Source organism: Rattus norvegicus, chromosome 5, assembly GCF_021556685.1.
Source record: "Rattus norvegicus strain SHRSP/BbbUtx chromosome 5, alternate assembly SHRSP_T2T, whole genome shotgun sequence".
Taxonomy (NCBI): domain Eukaryota; kingdom Metazoa; phylum Chordata; class Mammalia; order Rodentia; family Muridae; genus Rattus; species Rattus norvegicus.
This window is the reverse complement of record NC_141538.1, coordinates 12,160,025-12,181,241: the sequence shown is the minus strand read 5'-3', so window position 1 is coordinate 12,181,241 and position 21,217 is coordinate 12,160,025. Positions and strand designations below refer to the sequence as shown.

The window sequence follows — 21,217 nt, the reverse complement described above, 5'->3', positions numbered from 1 at the left end:
GAATTTGAGGTCTTGGTAAACTATATTGTAAAAACAATGACTCTCAGAGATGCAGCTATAGGCATAAACTAAAGCAAAGTGTGTAAAAAGATAGTTGTGTAATGGAAAAAAAAGTGCTGTAAAATACAACACAGGACAGAGAACTAACAGCTATCTTAAAACTATCCAAAACAGAATTTTTAGAATATAGCATGACAACACACACTGTCTACTGGAAGGAAAATAAAGGCTTTGAGTCTGTCCTAGATACATACTTTACAAGGCCCAGCAACTGCTTGTTTGTGGTAAACCACACAGGATGAGAGAGAGAGAGAGACAGAGACAGAGACAGAGACAGAGACAGAGACAGAGACAGAGGCAGAGGCAGAGGCAGAGAGACACAGACACAGACCCAGACATAGACACAGACAGAGAAGACAGATACAGAGAACCAGAGGCAGAGGCAGAGACACAGACACAGACCCAGACCCAGACATAGACACAGACAGAGAAGACAGATACAGAGAACCAGAGGCAGAGGCAGAGGCAGAGACACAGACACAGACACAGACACAGACACAGACCCAGACCCAGACATAGACATAGACAGAGAAGACAGAGAACCAGAGGCAGAGGCAGAGGCAGAGACACAGACACAGACACAGACAGAGAAGACAGATACAGAGAACCAGAGGCAGAGGCAGAGACACAGAGAGAATGAACATCCTTATCTACGTTTTCAGCACAATATCTCAATTTTAGACATTGTTCAGATCTAAGGTCTTGCCCTAATATCAAAAAAACAAATAAACCAAAGTCTTGTATCTAGAATTTTAATAAATATTTTAGGTTTTCATGATCATCAGGAAGAACAAAAATAGACCAGAGCGATATTTATTTCTGGAAGTTTCTTCCTCCTCTACACAGTGAAAAACGTGGCTGGAGAGAACATTGAACCTTTAAATTAGTCACAGGGACCCATTTCTGTAGGGTCCAAAGAGTCCAGTTACTGTTGGTATAAATGGCCAAAACAATCCTCACCACCTTTTCACTCTCGGCTTACAGAGATATCTCAGAATGTATGGTCTTTTTAAACATCACTTACCATGTAAGACATGTTGGCAGGGGAAATTTAATACACTCAAAAAATTTAACCATTGGTGGGAAAATCCATAGAAAATTTGAAAGGTTTTTCTTTCCAATCAAACTAACATCACTTGATAATTTTTAACAAGAGCCAAAGTGAAATGCCTCCCTAGAATATTTAAAATCTCTGTCAGCTTCTTTATTTTGCCCCAGCAAGGGATATTTTTGATACACACTCCCAGCTGCTGGCTCCTTATGCCCCTAGACCAAACTCTGAAATTGGAGCTCACTAGTTCCCAGTTCCTGTGACTCACTTCATGCTTTTGAACTGAAAATAATACTTTCCCGACCCCTTCTCTTTCATTCTTCTGAGGTCCTCTCTGTGCAATGTAACAGGAAGGCTGTCTCAGTTATGACTCTACACCCACAAGATGAGAAACAATAGTTTTAAGTTGAGCTTCTGCTGTTTGCAAACCATGGTGCTGGTCATTTTCTGGTTTTCAGTCTCATCCACTGGAAAATATCTGAGATCATCTCATGCTAATGCTTGACTGGATATGCTTTCTTGTAAGTACCTAGATAGATGATAGCCAGACTATAGGTATTGCAAGGAAACAAAATTATCTTTTTCCACATACAGCTAGCTCCATCCCATAGCATCTCCAGTGAGTGGGTTTCCAGATCCCAGAGGCTAGTGCAATAAAATACATAATTTCCATGTTTGTATTATAGCAAGTCTGTTTGGTCAATTGCTTGGTGGCAATGGCTGAGCATACAGGGTGAGAACATGGCATGAAATATAAAAGGCTAACCAATTATTGATTCATTTTTGATCACCTTGGGGCTACTAGCATTCTGCATTTATTAGCTTCACTAACAGCTATAGATTTAGTTAATACACAGTTTGAAGCCCTTTCATATATGTAAAAGAACTCATTTTGCCCTCAGTGCTATTAAAACTGCAAATGCCCTTCTAAATGTGTATGTATAGACCAGGATCTCATCCAAAAGGTGATATCACAGCCAAGAAGAAAGATAATGACTTTTTTAAACTAAAGGAATTGAATATTTAAATATCAGCTTTTTATGTGAAAAATCTGAAGTGTCTGGTTTCTTTGTTCTTAAGCTGCGGAAAATAGGATTTTGTAAACTATTAACTGACTGCATCTTTCATCACTGTAACCCTTGTCTTATTTGATACAACTTCTTAAGTTTACATAGACTTTAAAACATTGTGGTTCTACAAGAGGTGGTATCAATGTTTCATAATGGGTTCAGATTTCAAATGATATAACATTGTATAGAAAATCAAGCATTATGGGGACGTACATCAACATGTTAAGATCTTATATAAATAAGATATAATGTTAAAATAATCAAAGGAAGCAGAATCTAAAAGATCATTGCAAGTTCAATGGTCTCTGTATCAAGGTCAGCCAGGGCTACACTGCAAGGTCTTGTCTCAAGTAAGTAAATAAATATTTTAATTGTATTACGAAATCAAGAAAGAAGAGTGACAGATGTGGGCCCTGAAGGGAGATATCTGTTAAAACTTAATTTTTAAAAATCTTTATAAAGAACATCAATGACAAAGTTGGATATATGCCCCATGTCTAAACTTAATAAATAATTATAAAGGTATGCAAGAAGTTTCTTCAAAGAATTCCAATAAAATGTATTTTGAACATATCCATTTCCGAAGTCTTACTAGTTTTGATAAACAAATATTACAAGAGGGTGGGGATTTTTAAAAAAAACTCTGAGTATAAATAAATATTTCATACAAGAGGTCTAACTAGAGTGACCGGTAAGAAACACGTGCAATCTAAGTGTAAAAGACCCTGAGGAATACAGAGTGCAAAGGCTGCCACTGGGATGTTTGGACAAGTGTGGCAGCTCTGTGTTGACTTGCTTGTATCTGACAGGAAGAGAATGAATCAGTAGGTGGGCTAAAGCAGCAGAGTAGAAAGATCTGAGTGCTGCATATGTGGAACCAGTCCTTGGAGATCCTGTATGACATGACGTGACAGTGTTTGAATACCTGAGTACTTATAGTCTAAGACACGCCTTAGGAACTGGAATAAGAAGACTTTTTAGAACTTGGCTATATCAGTCCAGATGAAGAGTGATGAGGGATGAGTAATTAGATAAAGAACTGCTTGCACCTTGAGCCATTCTAGGCGGGGTCCACCAGATGACCATATACACAAAAGTATAGGGCAACCCAAATCTAAGTTAATAGGTATTTTAGAACACAGTTGAGTGGGTAGGGAAGGGAAGACAGGTTGGTTTGGAGCAGTTAGGGGAGGGGTAAATATGTTTAAAATACATTGTACGATGTTCTCAAAGAATCAATAAAAAGCTTAATATAGAGTAAAAAAAAAGCAAGGGAAGATCTGTAGGAAAACGTAAAAAGAGATACTTGGAAGATAAGGTGTTATCATCATGACAGAATCACACATCAGATAAATCTGAAACCTCTGCCTCCCTCACTAGCTGCTCCTAAAACACAAGAATGGCCTTTGCTTCAGGACATCACTAAGGGTTGAACATCCTCAAACAATGGACCAGATGGAATCCTGCAAGTAATTCATGTTATTACATGGTGTTCTTTTGTGTTTTTCTCTTGTTCTTCTCTTGCAGAGAAAAGTACAAAGTCACATGCCCAGTCAACAGAAACTCATGCAAGAGTAAGGCTGACTGGGAAAATTCATCCCCAGCCAATGTCAAACACACTACCATGCCAGAGCCTGACACTGAACATGAGCTGTGCCAAGCAGGGAATCAGAGCGCAGCGTCTCCCTTGAATTTCCATACCAGTTGCCCAGTGAACACAGTAAACCTGGGCTCTCGTTAGGGCCGTTTAGCTCATGGGGTGAATAAGCCTCTATATGTGATCTGATATTTTTATGGTAGTGATTTAATTGACTGTCTTTTCAAATTAAGTTTCAAATCCCCTAAATTTCTTTATGTCTGTTGTTCTTGCTGAAGTCTAAATAAAGGAAACTTAATCTAATCAAACGAAAGACAAAAAATAAACACAGAATGGGCAAAGTAAGCAGCCTGTGTTATTGGAATTCCAGGGTCTCTTTCAGCTTGGCCAATACTGCCCCAATCTGCTGAGATCCCTGGTAAGTACACAAACAGAGTCAAGTACTATCAAACTGCTGGCAGGATCAGAAAACGTCCATCTTACTAAAGGAGAGAGCACCCATCAGTGTTTGAGAGTGCGAAAGTCTGAGGAAATTTACTTGGGTGTGCAATTGTTCTTCCTCCTTGAGCCAAAAAGGACAGGCTGTGCTCCCCTCCTGCTTTAACAAAGGAGTTTCCGTTGGAACAGGGAGGGAAAATGCCTGCGTATTGCATCATTTAATAGAGAACATACAATCTATAGAGGGACAAAAATTTACTGATTGGCAAACATGCTCAAATGGAAAGAAGGAAGCAGGGGTCAACCAGAAATAAATTTCCTGCAATCATTTGCAAGTAAAAGTTCCAGGAAAAAGCCATCTGCCCAGAGGTCGACAACCACTCACCTGTGAAAGCACAGAGGATCCCAGTGACCCACATTTCCACACGGGACAGTTTAGAAAATTATGTGACTGGGATTGTTTTTAAACCACATTTTAGCTCCAAACTTTGTCAAGCCCTGGATGTTTTATCCTGATTGATTGATTGATTGATTGATTGATTGATTGATTAAATTATGGGTGGGTTGATGGGAGGGTTTGGCTGAGTTTTTCTATTTTTTAATTAAAGTATAATTATATTATTCCTCCTTTCCCTTTCCAACCTCAAACCCTCCTACCACCCCCTTGCCTTCTGTCAAATTCATGACCTCTTTTTCTTAGGTATTGTTACACACATATATGAAAGAAAGATGTCAAGAGCTAGAGGATCAGGAAACCTTCCGTGACATTGTCTCATAGAAGTGACAGGTCTCTTCACTCGTGTTACTTCTAAACAGCACCTGAACACGAATAACACCTGGAAATATGTAAATAGGGAAGGGGAAAATCTCACAGGATAGCACCCTCAAACAAAGAACAAAAAACTAATGCATGCTGAGAGCATTAGATAGTCGTCTCTGGGGAAGAGTCCCCTAATTGGTTATCCAATGTTAACTGGTAAGCAAGAAGTTTCATGAAAAAAAGTTTCTTTTTTCTTTTCCAAACTTTAATATTTTTCTTAATTATTAAAAGCAACCGAAAAGTTTGTGAATTATTGAAGATTTTGTAACAGAATATTTTGGAACCAGTTATGGCATTGAAAATAGGGGAAAGGAGAACAGAGCGAAAGAGAGGCATGGGGCTGGGGACAGGGGGAAGGGGAAGGGGAGGAAGCAGAGGAAGGCAGCATGAGGCGGAAGGATGGAAAGTACCTTACCAGTGTAATTAATTTAGTATATCACACAGACATCCATTGTGGCCTTGTGTATATACAGAAATAGGAGACTATAATAAGTTGTTCAAAATCCCCCAGAGAGGCAAAACCCATGGGTGGGATTTGTCAGTAAAATCTTGATTTGCCTGCTCCTTGGTACTCCCTGCTTCATGCTCCATCCACCAAAAGCTGAAAGAAAAAATCTCCTTGGAATTAGCTTAATGACCTATCACCCCAATTGTTATATTTAAGGGATGGTTTTAAAAGTACTTAATAATAGTGTGTGTTACAACTGATAATACAATTTCGGGTATCCAGACATCTTACCCAGTTCTGTCATGGCTTATCTATGTGTTTCCTTAAGATGATTACTTCACCTCACTGACAGTCACTTACTTTACAGGTGAAATAGAGACAATATAGTTAGTCTTGAAGTTTCTTCCACAGGAGTAATTAGTGTAAATGTTCAGCACTGCCACTAGCTTATAACCAAAGTTAGTCTAGGACAGTGACTATAAACTGAACTTGGCCTTAACAAGAATCCACAGGCAACAATGGGCGAAAGCCAAAAAGCTCATTTTTCATTTGGTGACATGGGTCAGCTAATCCCTGAAAAGTCCAACTCATGGTCTGGGTTGAGGAAAGCTTTGTTCTAATGTGACACATCGCCCCCCCCCCCCCGATCACTTCATTGGGAAATAAAAAGCCAACTGGTCAGAACTCCACCTGACACTGGACATGGTACGTCCACTCACACCAACATAGACATCTGTGTGCGCCTGCCAGATTTGCATGTGGTTCCCAAGCTTACAGCCAATCACAATGGTCATTATTTGAATTCTCCCATGAATTAACGAAAAAAGATGCAAACCTAAATCCCCCTTTTAACAAATGCTTATGAATGAGTGTTTTATGGTAGCAAATTTGTTTTCCTCACCACCTAAATACATTCATTTCCAAATTAGATTAGGAAGAGATTGGAACTGACTCGGCACCACTGAAAACTGAGGGGAAGAGAGCCTCCTAAGACCTCCGTTTCTTACATCGAGACATCACAGTTGAAGCATATTGCCACGATTGCCTCTTCTTTCCCTCTTGCTCCAAGTTACAGTGTGGAGTGTGAATATCTTTCACAGGCTCATGTAAGGAAGGCTTGCTTCTCCCTTTGGGAGGTAGTGCAATGGGTAGAAGGTAGAGTCCTGTGGAAGGAGTGAAGGTATATGAGATATACCCTCAAATATACTGGGACTAGTCCTTTCCTCTCCCTCTCTGCTTCCTGGCCCCAGTGAAGGAGAAGTTCTGCTGGTGGATGCCCTCAAACCTGTGCTTCCCTAGTATAGTCTGAAAGCAAAGAGTCAACCATTTGGCTAAAACTTCCAACACACTGAGATAACGAATGCTTCTGTCTTCTTCAAGGTGCTAAGTCCAGAGATATAATACCATAACAGAAAGCCTACTCACATATATTGGCTCTATTCTCACTCTTCATTCTGTTCATGTATACATGAAATGTGTAAATCAGTGCTTATTTACATATAGAAGTCCATGAAGAGAAATGAAATTATGAAAATTCTTGTAGCTGGAAAGTTTTATAACATGCAAGGCGGCCCAGGCTCAGAAAGACAAAAGATGCATGTTCTTTCTCATGTTCGGATCCTGCCTTTTGATGTTTCTATGCTCTTTAATGAAAGGGGGTAAGAGTCATTGCAGGCCATAAAAGTAGATAGGAGGCCATGAGATGGAAACAACAGGATGTGAAAGCTGGTTCATTGGGAGCCAAAAACTGAAAATGAGTTTTCAGAGAAAACAGCAGGAAGGATAGGGTGAGGGGAAGAAGGAATGAAATAACTGAAACAGCTTTTGTTTGAAAAAATGACATAACAAAACTTCATTTTTTTCTTTTTCTTTTTTTTTTCATCATTTTTTTCTTTCTTTTTTTTTAATTGATATATTTCTTTACTTACATTTCTAATGTTATCCCTTTCCCGGTTACCTGTCCATAAGCTGCCATCCCCTATCCCTCTCCCATAAGGGTATTCCACCCATCCATCCCTATTACTGCTGCCCCCACACCCCCCGCATATTCCCCTACACTGGGGGGTCCAACCTTGGCAGGACCAAGGGCTTCCTCTTCCCCTGGTGCACCAACAAGGCTAGACTCTGCTATATATGCAGTTGAGCCCTGGGTCCATGTATAGTCTTTCGGTAGTGGTTTAGTCCCTAGAAGCTCTGGTTGGTTGGCATTGTTGGTCTTATGGGGTTGCAAGCTCCTTCACCTCTTTCAATACTTCCTCTAATTCCCCCCAAGGGGGTCCCGTTCACAGTTCAGTGGTTTTCTGCTAGCATTGACCTCTGTATTGGACATACTCTGAATGTGTCTCTCAAGAGAAATCTATATCCAGTACCTTTCAGCATGTATTTTTTAGCTTCATCAATCTTATTTAGTTTTGGTGGCTGTATATATATGGACCACATGTGGGGAAGGCTCTGAATGGCCATTCCTTCAGTCTCTGCTTTAAACTTTGCTTCCATATCCCCTCCTATGGATATTTTTTCCCGTTTCAAGAAAGAGTGGGAGCATCCACATTTTGGTCATCCTTCTTCTTGAGCTTCCTGTGGTCTGTGGATTGCATCTTGGGTAGTTCCTGCTTTGGGGCTAATATCCATTTATCAATAAGTGCATGCCAATGGGGTTGGGGATTTAGCTCAGTGGTAGAGCGCTTGCCTAGGAAGCGCAAGGCCCTGGGTTCGGTCCCCAGCTCCAAAAAAAAAAAGAACCAAAAAAAAAAAAATAAGTGCATGCCAAGTGTGTTTTTCTGTGATTGGGTTACCTCACTCAGGATGATATTTTCTAGTTCCATCCATTTGCCTACGAAATTCATGAAGTCACTGTTTTTGATAGCTGAGTAGTACTCCATTGTGTAGATGTACCACATTTTTTGAATCCATTCCTCTGTTGAAGGGCAACTGGGTTCTTTCCAGCTTCTGGCTATTATAAATAAGGCTGCTATGAACATAGTGGAGCGTGTGTCTTTGTTGTATGTTGGAGCATTTTTTGGGTATATGCCCAGGAGTGGTATAGCTGGGTCTTCAGGTAGTGCAATGATTAATTTTCTGAGGAACCTCCAGACTGATTTCCAGAATGGTTGTACTAGCTTGCAATTCCACCATCAATGATAGAGTATTCCTGTTTCTCCACGTCCTTACCAGAATCTTCTGTCACCTGAGTTTTTGATCTTAGCCATTCTGACTGGTGTGAGGTGGAATCTCAGGGATGTTTTGATTTGCATTTCCCTTATGACTAAAGATGTTGAACATTTCCTTAGGTGCTTCTCAGCCATTCTATATTCCTCAGCTGAGAATGTTTTGTTTAGCTCTGTACCCCATTTTTAATAGGGTTATTTCTCTCTCTGCAGTCTAACTTCGTGAGTTCTTTGTATATTTTGCATATTAGCCCTCTATAAGTTGTAGGATTGGTAAAGATATTTTCTCAATCTGTTGGTTGCCGTTTTGTCCTAATGAGAGTCTCTTTTGCCTTACAGAAGTTTTGCAGTTTTATGAGATCCCATTTGTCAATTCTTGATCTTAGAGCATAAGCCATTGGTGTTTTGTTCAGGAAAATTTCGCCCGTGCCCATATATTTGAGATTCTTCCCCACTTTTTCTTCTATTAATTTCTTCAAACTAATAGAAGAAAAAGCGGGGAAGAATCTCAAATATATGGGCACGGGCGAAAGTTTGAGTGTATCTGGTTTGATGTGGAGGTCCTTGGTCCACTTGGATTTAAGCTTTGTACATGGTGATAAGAGTGGATCAATTTGCACCACTTTCATTGTGTCCCATAAGTTTGGGAATGTTGTATCTTCATTTTCATTAAGTTCTAAGAAGTCTTTAATTTCTTTATTTCTTCCTTCACCAAGTTGTCATTGAGTAAAACATTGTTCGACTTCCATGTATATGTGGGCTTTCTGTCATTATTGTTGTTATTGAAGACCAGCCTTAGTGTGTGATGATCTCGTAGGATGCATGGAATTATTTCTATCTTCCTGTATCTGTTGAGGCCTGTTTTGTGATCGATTATATGGTTAATTTTGGAAAAGGTAACGTGAAGTGCTGAGAAGAAGGTATATTCTTTTGATTTAGGATGGAATGTTCTATAAATATCTGTTAAGTCCATTTGGTTCATCAATTTTGCTAGTTTCTCTATTTCTCTGTTTAATTTCTATTTCCATGATCTGTCCAGTGATGAGAGTGGGGTGTTGAAATCTCCTACTATTATCGTGTGAGGTACAATGTGTGCTTTGAGCTTCAGTAAGGTTTCTTTTATGAATGTAGGTGCCCTTGCATTTGGAGCATAGATATTTAGGATTGAGAGTTCATCTTGGTGGATTTTTCCTTTGATGAATACGAAGTATCCTTCCTTATCTTTTTTAATGACTGTTGGTTGAAAGTCAATTTTATTTGATATTAGAATGGCAACTCCAGCTTGTTTCTTCAGGTCATCTGCTTGCAAAGTTGTTTTCCAGCCAATTACTTTGAGGTATTGTCTATCTTTGTCTCTGAGGTATGTTTCCTGCATGCAGCAAAATGCTGGGTCCTCTTTATGTATCCAGTCTGTTAGTCTATGTCTTTTTATTGGGGAATTGAGTCTGTTGATGTGGAGAGATATTAAGGAATAGTGGTTGTTGCTTCCTGTTACTTTCATTGTTAGAGGTGGAATTATGTTTGTATCCCTTTTGGTTTCATTGCAAGGAAATTATGTTCTTGCTTTCTATATGGTGGAGTGTCTCTCCTTGTGTTAGAGTTTTCCATCTATTTTCCTTTGTAGGGCTGGATTTGTGGGAAGATATTGTGTAAATTTGGTTTTGTCATGGAATATCTTGGTTTCTCCATCTATGTTAATTGAGAGTTTTGCTGGATATAGTAGCTTGGGCTGGCATTTGTGTTCTCTGCCCAGGATCTCCCTGCTTTCATAGTCTCTGGCGAGAAGTCTGGTGTGATTCTTATATGTCTGTCGTTATATGTCACTTGGCCTTTAATATTCTTTCGTTGTTTTGTGCATTTGGTGTTTTAACTATCATGTGACAGGAGGAATTTCTCTTCTGGTCCAATCTATTTGGAGTTCTGTAGGCTTCTTGTATGTTTATGTGCATATCTTTCTCTAGGGTAGGGAAGTTTTCTTTGTCTTCACTTTCTTCTATACCTATTATCCTTAGGTTTGATTTTCCTATTGTGTCCTAGATTTCCTGTATGTTTTGGGCAAGGAACTTTTTGCATTTTACATTATCTTTGACAGGTATGTCGATGTTTCTATGGTATCTTCTGCCCCTGAGATTCTCTCTTCTATCTCTTGTATTCTGTTGGTGATGCTTGTATCTATGACTCCTTGTCTCTTCCTTAGGTTTTCTATATCCAGGGTTGTCTCCTATTGTGCTTCCTTTACTGTTTCTATTTCCATTTTCAATTTCTTCACCTGTTTGGTTGTGTTTTCCTATAATTCTTTCAGGGATTTTTGTATTTCCCCTCTAAGGGCTTCTAGTTGTTTATTAGTGTTTTCCTGCATTTCTCTAAGGGGGTTCTTTATGTCTTTCTTAAAGTCCTCCATCATTATAAAAAATGTGATTTTAAATCTAAATCTTGCTTTTCTGGTCTATTTGGATATCCAGTATTTTCTTTGGTGGGAGTACTGGACTCTGATGATACCAAGTAGTCTTGGTTTCTGTTGCTTATGTTCCTGTGTTTGCCTCTAGCCATTGGGTTGTCTCTGGTGTTTGTTTGTCTTGCTGTTTCTGAGTGTGACTTGACCCTGTGGTTGGCCTCTGTATCAGCACTCCTGTAGAACTGCTTTCCTGTTTTCTTTCAGCCTTGCCTGAAAATGGGTGCTCTGATTTCAGATGTGTTGGCACTCCTGAAGACTGTCTTCCAGCTCTAGGTGCGGGCAGTAATCAAAAGATCCTGCCCCCTGATTGCTCCTAGGTCCTTGCACCCAGCAGGCACAGTTGGCACTAGGCAATTCCCTCTTGGGTCTGGACTGTGGGCAGAGGGTATTCTCCTCTGACTTCTCAGGAGTGTCCACACTTCTGAGGGTCCAGCTCTCTTCCCCCACAGGATTTGGGTGCAGGGAGCTGTTTGGTGGGTTCAGTATGGTCCTGGGCGCAGACTAAAACCGCAGGTACCAGACGCTGTCTGTTCCTATATCCCTGTGTCCAGAGGCACTCTGTGCAGTTTCCCCCTTGGACCAGGGATGTGGGCAGAGGTGTGCAGAGATGGCAGTTTGTCCTCAGTCTCAGGATGTCTGCACTCCTGGGTGTTCAGCTCTCTTCCCCCATGGGATTTGGGTGCAGGGAACTGTGGGATGGTATCAGTTCACTTCCGGGCAGAACAAAACTTCCTTTTTTAATTCAAACAAAAGTTAAATTCAAAATTCATCATTTCCTTTTAATTGACACCCAAATCAAAGACTCTTCTTTTCCATTCACTGAACCACCAGTCTACCATGCACTTACAGTTTCCCATGTAAACTATGGGTCATTTTATAACTAAGATTTTCTCAGATCCGATGAGCAAAATTTGAATCAAGCTTCTTCCAGTGGATTCACAGCATTCTGTAAGTTCTCTCATGCAGTCCTGTGTAAAAGACTCAAATACCTTGAATGTTTTTCACGTTCCACTCTTCTACTCTCATTATCCAAAAAACTCTGATTTCTGATGTACAAAATTATATTTACAAGTTCAGATCTGCTACTCAGTGTGTTCCGGACATTGTCTTCTTTGTTCCCTGAGAGGCATCCAAGAACTCCACACAGACACACACTCATGAATTCATTCACATGTGTATCAACTCCTGTCTTTATTTATCTACACATATTCGAACTCACAAACCACATGAAGACTTTAAAGGAAACCATAACTTAACTAATCTAATTTGTGCACTTCATTTCATCTCTAGCACCCCAATTCTTCTGAGGGATTATAAGCCAGATCCATATTCTTGAAGACATTTTTTAAATCATGAAATAATTTATAAACTATAATAAGGACTTCATAAAACAAAATATTTCTTTCCGAATATACTTTTACTTATTTTTAGTAAAAAAAAAATACATATGCTGAATGAAAACAGGCTTTCAAAGACGGCAGAGAACATTCAGGTTTGAGCTAGGTTTTATGTGCCTTCAAAGTAAGGAAACTAATCATTTCTGGGTATGAATTTTTGTTAGTTTGCTCCAGGATTATACATGAGGAAATCTGTCTAAAAATGTAACATGAAATTTTGACTAGTGTTGAATTTATGTTCTGGTGTTTGTATATATTTTTTATGGATATAAAAGAAAGAGAACAAAAGTCTACAATGAAGCTTTTGTTGTCGTTGTTGTTGTTGTTAGTCCAGAAAATATGGAGGAGCCACATTCCTTTCAGATTGTCTCATGAAAAATTATGGAGATCCCTAACTATAGCAAAATAAACAGACATAGAATTTCAAGCATAGAATTTTCATAGAAAAACAGATTTCCAGGGCCTTGGGACTTAAGGACCACACTAGAGAATCACCTGGCTTTCCTTTTGTCTCCTTTACATCACAGACTGACCACTAAACAAGCCTACAATTCTGTGTCAACAGACACAGGAAAGACTAAATTGAATTACACTTCAAGAATATCTTATTTCCTCTAATTACAGTGTAGAGGAGAAAATGTTGGTACCACTAAATATAACAGAACCTTCTGTTCCTACTCCAATGGTGGGAATGAGGAAGAAAAGGATCTTTTCCCCCTCTACCCTATCAATGAAAACAGCTGCCACACACTGCATCTGCCCTGGATAGTGTCCATGTTTCTAAGCAGGGACCTGTGCTTCTCCATCTGATGTCAACAAGATGAGAAGAGGTGGGGTATTTAGAGTCTGGAGACATCACAGTCATGCATTGCCCTGACACAAATTTTTAAGACCAAAAAATGGCTTGATGAAAAGGCTCAGTGATTATGAGAGCTCACTGTTTTTACAGAAAAGTGCAATTCTCAGTACCCGCTTCAAGTAGCTAACATGGTCTCTGCCTCCACGACCAGTGTATGGGTATGTGATGTCCTATTCTGGCCTCTGTAGGTACCCACACCCCGATATCTCTCTCTCTCTCTCTCTCTCTCACACACACACACACACACACACACACACACACACACATACACACACACACACACACACATGAATAAACAAATCTTCTATAAGTCTTAAAGTTTTAAACAAAAATTCCTCAGGAAAGAAATAAAAGTAACACAGGAATCAAAGGAAAATGACAAAATCGGAAAAAATATAATTAAAATCTTAGTGGATAAGCTTATAAGTTTGGTCATAAAATTTTTTAAAAAATGGCATAAAACAGAAACAAGGGACTTGACAGATGACCTATTTATTTGATCCACTCCACAAATAGAGAAAATAGACAGGGAAAAAACTGTATGAACGTTATGTCCAGAACTTGTGAGACTATAATGAAGGGTCTTCCACATGGCAATGAACTTCAAAAAAAACAAAAATTAATGTGATATCAAAGAAACAATGACTAAACTCCCTGGACCTGAGGAAAGACATCACCAATATGCACGTTCTAGAAGTACCTAGCATCCACAAGGGCATGCAAGAAACTCACACCAAAATACAGCAAAATTCAATTTGGAGAGATAAAGTCAAGTCTGAAACTTCAGAAGCTGGCAGACAGAAAAGACATATTATGTACAGAAGAAGAATTGGATTCACAGCAGATGTTTCACCTGAATTCATGGGATAACAAAGAAAATGACAAGGTATTTTTAAGATCCCAAAGCAATGCTCCATCCACGGAGACTCCCTCATCAGAAGATAGTACCCTTCTGGAATGAGAAGGAAGTTAAGATAGAAGCTAAACACGGAATACTTAAAGCATGTTCTCATGAGTACACCTACTCCAAATGACAAATGCTAGTTCTGTAGCAGGTGGAAGGTATTGCCTGCTGATGACCACTGTTTCATTTGGCCTTGTAGGGCGAACCACTTACAAGATAGAACACTCTATCTACATATCTTGATTAACAGATGTGCTTCTGGGAACTCCTTACTGTTATCCTGGGTCAAAAAGAGCACTGTCTGCTTTGAAGAGCAGCAAAATTAGGGATAGGATGAGAAGTATGTAGAAATTGTATGTCCTCTTGCAGGCTTGTGCTGCAAATGTCATCCTGCTATGGGTCTCCCAAGTGAACAGCCACTGGCAATGAGCCTGCATCTCTGCATTTGACCCTTCCCTGAGTCACCATGGTGCCTAGCAAGAATAAAGTGTCTCCAAAGTCTGTCTCCAATAAAGTCTGTCCTGCAGAGTGAAGGACTTATGCTTAAAAACACACCCAAGACACTCTTCTAGAAAGAGTGCCAGCATGTGAGATCTACTGCAAGGCAGATGGAGACTATTCTGACAACAAAAGACCAGCTGGACTCATCACTTCTGCTCATACCAAGAAAAGGAGGTCGCTGACGAGGGATGAGAAGTAATAATGTATGTGATTTAAGAGAGAGAAAAGTAGCTTTTCCGTTATTCCTCTGTCTGAGCATTTAAAGTCTGGAACACATCGAAAGCAGTTAAAAATAAAGTGAATTGTTCTTCGGATCTGTCATCCCAATGTACTTCCCATTTTATTTAAAATAGCAAGCTATCTTTGGGCGATATTAGTCTTTGGGCTGTGAACTGCGTTTTTCTTTGTGATATCAGGGTTCAGTTACTTAGCGAGTGGAACCTTAATAGGAAGAAAGGCCAGCACTGAGTAAACTACGCTTTATATTCCTACAGTCTCTATTTTTCATCATGCTACAGCTGAGACAACCAAGAACTGGGTTTTACTCTTTCTGGGTGTAAGATTTCATTTCAACAAGAAATGTTTGACCTACAATGCATTAATAAATACAAATAAATTTAGGTGGTATCTGCCTGGCTGATACTCAAGGAAAACAAGAAGAAGAATGGGGGACAGCAACAATAAATTATTAAACAAAGAATTTTCGAATCTGGCAAATTTGCAAGAATAGACTGTTCGGTCGTTTGGATATAATATATGTTTTATATACCACTCAGAAAGAAAAAGAAAGGAGAGGAAAGGGGAAGGAGAGGAGGGGAGGGGAGAAGGGAAGGTAAGGGAAGAAAAGGGGAGGGGAGGGGAGGGAAGGGGAGGGAAAGGAAGGAGAGGGAAGGGAAGGGAAGAGAAGAGAATCCACAGTCTTTCCTGCATGGATAGCACAGCAATGGTGCACTGGGTAAAAACATACTTCAAAATTATCCTGGTACATTTCAAAGAAGAATGTAAGGAAACTGCTTGTTGAAAAAAGAGCTCTGTAAGTCATGCTAAAGTAGGCAATGCTAGATTTTATTCCATCTGCAATACAAGGAGAAAAGACTCGATACGCCTTTCCTAGTCTAAGAAGTCCTATAATTATCTGTGGGTAGAAGGCTGCATCCGTTTCTCAAGCCTCAGCCTACAAAGGGAAAGGAGCACATTTTCAATCAGCACTGGAAAAGATAAATACAGCGTAAACCCCGGAAATGCAGGGCCTTCGGTGGGTAGACTTCAGAATGGCCAGTGTTCTGTTTGAGTTCTGAATGAGGCATTCCTTTCTCTGTCTGCTCGGATTTTCCCCTTCCTCTGCCAGTTTGAGTACTCCAGTTCCAAGCAAGCTGACTGACAAGAGTTCCAGCGTGTCCAAATAGGGTAATAGTGAGATGTTTAAAGAATTTGATTAGTGTAGTTTATTTTCCATATCGAGTAATTTAGTTGAAGCTCAGGAAACGTCACAAGCAGGGACTCCTGGGGTCTCAGAGGAAGTGCAGGCAGTGAACCACCAAATCTCCAGAGTTTGTCATAACCTCAGAAGTAACTCTATCCTTATAGTTAATCAGTGGCATAGTTAAGAATTCAAGAGAAAATTGCTTATTTTGCCAGCAATGTCTGTAGATGTTCAAAATCAAATAAACAAAGAAAGCAAACGACCCAGAGACGTTGCCTTTGAGAGCTTCCTTGGAATTCATAATAACCTTTCCTTTAAACAGTGCTGGATTTAGACTAACCACATCATCTTGGAATTAGGGGAAATGGATAAATGGTTCTTTTAACTGCCCTCCTGGTTTACCTTATCCTTCTGGAGCTGATGAACTAGAAGGAAATGATACGTTAGATCATTTGATCATTACGATACGAGATCTGGTATGGCGTGTGATTGATATTGGACCTGAAGCTGTTTTCTCTGACTGATGTGACTTGACATGTTTTCAGGCAGAGTGACCTTGACTCTCCACAGAGTGTGTTGGGCAGACACTCCATGTACTGACATCATCTTTTAACTCTCGTGCTCATGGACGACAGAGACCCAAGCACTTTTCCTGTATTCTTATGTTGGCCATGAGAACTACGGGACTGAAACTGTGTCCTCTAAACTGTGAAATTCACAGAGAAAAACACACTCTGTTTTCTTTTCATAACAGGAAGGTAAGCTAAATCAAAACCACTCCCATTATTCAAGTGGGTTAAATATCCATCCATGACATCTGGTCATTTCACACTTTCTGATGAAAAGTACACTGTTCATACATTGGTTTCCTCGCTGGATCTACAGCTCTGATGTTGTAGGAGAAAATTATGGGTTCACTGAATTACCTATGAGATTAGAACAATGTGTTCTATAGAATTAGTAATGATTTTTAAAATTTTTTGTGGAATGGAATATTAAATGGACAAGCCTTACCCATGGAAATAAATTCAATCTGGAGCTGGTACAAGGAAAGCAAATTGTCCGGAAGTTAGTGTCTTTTCTACACAAAATGCCATTTTCTTTTAAATTACATTTATACTCGATGGGGAACAGAGAAGGAAGTACACATAAATGCAGGGGCTGTGGAGGCTAGAAGAGAGAGTCAAAGCCCCAGAAGCTGAAGTTCCAGGAAATTGTAAGCCATTCAACCTGAGTATAGGAGGCTGAACTTGGGTCTGCTCCAAGAGCAGAGACATCTCTCCAGCCCCACATATTCCACTATAAATTATAATATAGCTATGTACTTTCATTTGCACTTGGATTCATATACATTTATCTCCTTAACACACATAAGCAAGAAAAAGTAAATGAGATTATGACTTCAGCCATGATGGTATCTGAAACTTGACAATACAAATAGATTAGACATCAAGTGGATTCTTCCCTTTTCTCCTTCTTTTCATGTGTATGTATGTGTGATATTCATGAAGGTGTGTGTATGCGTACTCACTTGTGTGTGAGCACGTGTGAGTGGGTGAGATGCACGTAGGTACCTGGGGAAGTCTGAGGTTGATGTAAGTCATCCAAGCTGATCCTTCTTCCCTTTAGTCTTTGAGACAGGAAGTCTCATGTAGGGGGAGTTTTCCTAAGTGTTGATTGGATAAATAAAGATGGCAGAAGCCAATCACTGGGTGAAACATAAGATAGGATTTCCAAGCAGGACAGGAAGAGGGGGAAGGGAGAGAATTGAGAGTGGAACGAGGTGGCAGAGCAGAGAGGAAGCTGCACACATGTAGGTTTCTCAGGGCACAGATAGTTTCCGTTGGCAACTGTGGAGACTATCGAGAATGGGCAGGATATTCTTGCCGACCTTTGAGTCATCTGGTCAGTTTTAAAATATAAAAGTCTCTAGTGTTGTCCTTCCATGGGGCTAAAGGGAGCTGAGTGAGGGTGAGGTGGCCATTGTGGCACTGGGCAAGCAGCAAGCAGAGAAGGAGAGCTAGCGTGAGAGCTGAGTGAGACCTGGGCAGCCGTGTGTGTGTGTGTGTGTGTGTGTGTGTGTGTGTGTGTGTGTGTGTGTGTGTGTGTGTGTGTGTGTTGTGGGGGGTTCTGTGGAATTCGAGCAGTAGCTCTAGGCATTCTTAGAAGGAATGGCTGGATGGAAATAAAGCCATCAGTAGTGTGATCTCAGAGCTCAGTCATGAGGGGCCTCAGTACCAGACAAGAAGACAAGGCAAGGGGAAGCATGATTCATAAAATTACATGCAACAGTCTCCAGTCAAACCCAGAGCTCGCTGATATGGCTTGTCTTGCTAGCCAGCTTGTACTATGGATGTGCTATTTCTGCCTTCTGAGGCTGGGGTTATAGCTAGGTCACTATACTCACCTCATATTTCTGTGGTTTCTGGGGGATCTAATCTCCCATAGTCCTCTTGCTTGCACAGCAAACACTTTAACCTCTGAGCCATCTCACAAGTCTGTGGCTTCATGAATGAATGGAAAACTTCAGAAGATACTTAATCCTCTTTAAACAACCATGTTTCTTCTAGGTCCTGATAGATTAAATGCTTACCCATATGCCAGTATAGACGTGTGTGCAAAAAATTCAAAATAAGTGTAATTATACTCTGATCTTATCATTTTAACTAATGGAAGTCTAAGGAAATCTGTTAAATAAAAGATTTAACAAAGATTTCAGAGAATGATAGTTATAGAAAAAAATTCTTTTAAATGTGAGGGAATCATCCTGGTAAAAGACTAGGAAAATTAAACAGAAATGTCTTCTAAGTACGCTGCACTTTGCCAACCCTCTCTGTGCATTAACATACAATTCTAGGTTAGAATATGAAAAGAAGACCAGCCTGCTCTAAAAAACATTAAAGTGAGGGAGAGTAACACCTTAATGAAACTTAGTTCACAATACTTAAATATGTAATATATTATCTTTATCTCTGTCTAGGTAGACCTCCTACATATGCCTTCTACAAGTGTCAGTGTTGCAGTACTTAGGTGAGAAAAGTCCTGAGAGTATTTCGTCACCCCCACCACATCATACATACACACACACACACACACACACACACACACACACACACACACACACACACCATAAATTAGATTAAGTTTAAAGTACATAGTGCAGCAGCCAGTTGTGTGAAGCTCCTTAGTGAACACTGTTTTGAGTAACCCTGCTTCCACACATGCACCTGAGATGTAAGAACCAGTATTTGGTTCCTCGTCAGTATGGCCTGTGGTGGATAATTCTTGCCTGGAAAGAACCACTACTTTATAACTTCCTGTGAGCCAAGGTCTCACTCCACCTGGTGCATTTATTTAGCGCACAGGCTCTTCCCTGTTTTGAAATAGCAGTCTCATGGAGGGGTTAATACCTACCACCACAGAGGGCCTGTACTCACATGCCTGGGAGACTACGTAGCCTGGTTGAAAACTCAACAGATTCTTAATTAGCTTGATAGGTATTGGTAAGCCCTTTACAAGCCAATAAATAAAAAATAAAGCAAATCTCCTATGATAGCTGCTGCCTTTGGCACTTGGGGATGTGTACTTTCTCCTTCTGTCCAAAGATCTTCCCCTATGTCAAAGAGAATCAGGACTAAACTCCCTCTCTGTGGCCTTAAACACTGAGACGGGAAACACAGGACACATGCTAGACTACACACTGCCCCAGGATTCACCATCAAGAACTGGGAGGGAAGACCATTACCTGTCTTTGGGTATTAAAATCATGTCGAACACTGACAAGCAGCGATCTCCTCAGAGGGAGGAAGAAGGGCAAGCCCCTGTATACATGGAGAACAGAGACATGTAAATGCAGGGAGAGCCAAGAACTCTGACATTGTTTGAAGCCCAATATCAGCTCTGCCACCACCCTCTTTGGAAATGACAGAATCCCCGACCCCATCCTTGGTATTTTTCTTGATTTTCTTTGTGGAAATAAGAGCTGTGTATCAGTTATCACATGAAGTCCATTGCATAAAGGAACCATTAGCTCAGCTCACTACTGAAAATTATTACCACCAGAGGTAACTCTTTAGTATCAAACATTAAAGCCCTTTCAAGTCTCCTGAGAATGTTGAAAAAGGAAAAGATGAAAACCTCAGAATAGTTATTTTTTGGAGAACAGGAAACCTCTAGTTGAGCATTAAAATGAGAGTGGCAAACCAAAATGACTCCATGGTTCTTTTTACTTTATTTCTGAAGCTTGGAACCAAGAATATGGACCTGAACCAATGGGCACACATTCCCTAAGTCCTGGAAACATGGACCAAGGAAAAGCTATAGCGCAGGGTTCTCTGGGTAAGCACAACAGTGTGTGCCTTCACATTAAATTGAAAACTACACTTAACAGGCCTGTCGTAGATTATGTTTTCTCTATAATTCATTAGGGTTTTGAGTACTTAAACAAGCCATTCAATGCTTGTCTGAAGACATGTTCTGGTCACCACCTTTCCCACATAATAGAAACAAACCCAATTGTTTGTAGATCTTTTCTTTCATTCATCCTCTCTGCTGGCAATGCCATGGAGTCCAGGACCTTGCCTGAGACTGCTATTGTGTCACAACTCACTACAAACTCACATAAGACCCAGTCAGCCAGGAGTTTACAGTGTCATCAGGGAAAACCGTGTGAAGGATTATGGGAACCGTGAGGCGGAGGCAGCTGGAATGCTGGGAAAGTCTAGGGAGCTGTGACAGCTGTATCTTCAGCAGCAGTACTGCAGTGCCCTACCCCAGTTTTCACTTTCTGTCCCCTTTCTTACCTCCATCTGAAACTGGGGATCCTGGGAGCATTACACGACTCCTCCATGCCAAGAATCGGAATCAGAAAGTGTTGACTTGGAGCCCAAGAGCAGGTAAGAAAAGCTGCAGCATGAAAACCAGATTTTATAGAAAACTGGAACGAGATGAAACAATATGAAAAGCAAGATTACCAGAGGAGAGAGAGAATGTCTGTTTTATATTCCTGCATAGCGTTTACATTTTTT

At 40.2% G+C, this 21,217-nt stretch overlaps 1 protein-coding gene across 3 annotated transcripts in view; it reads left to right on the top strand.

Moving 5' to 3' along the window:
* The window catches only part of LOC148005630 (uncharacterized), a 30,456-nt gene extending 26,333 nt beyond the window's left edge, over positions 1–4,123 (top strand). For all 3 annotated transcript variants that reach the window (XR_015620104.1, XM_087551469.1, XM_087551470.1), the window contains one exon: positions 3,709–4,123. Coding sequence is in view for 2 of the 3 variants with exons in the window: in XM_087551469.1 (XP_087407595.1) it covers positions 3,709–3,922 (214 nt within the window). In the remaining variant the exon portion in view is untranslated. The remainder of the gene's footprint in view (positions 1–3,708) is intronic.
* Positions 4,124–21,217: the final 17,094 nt, after the last annotated feature.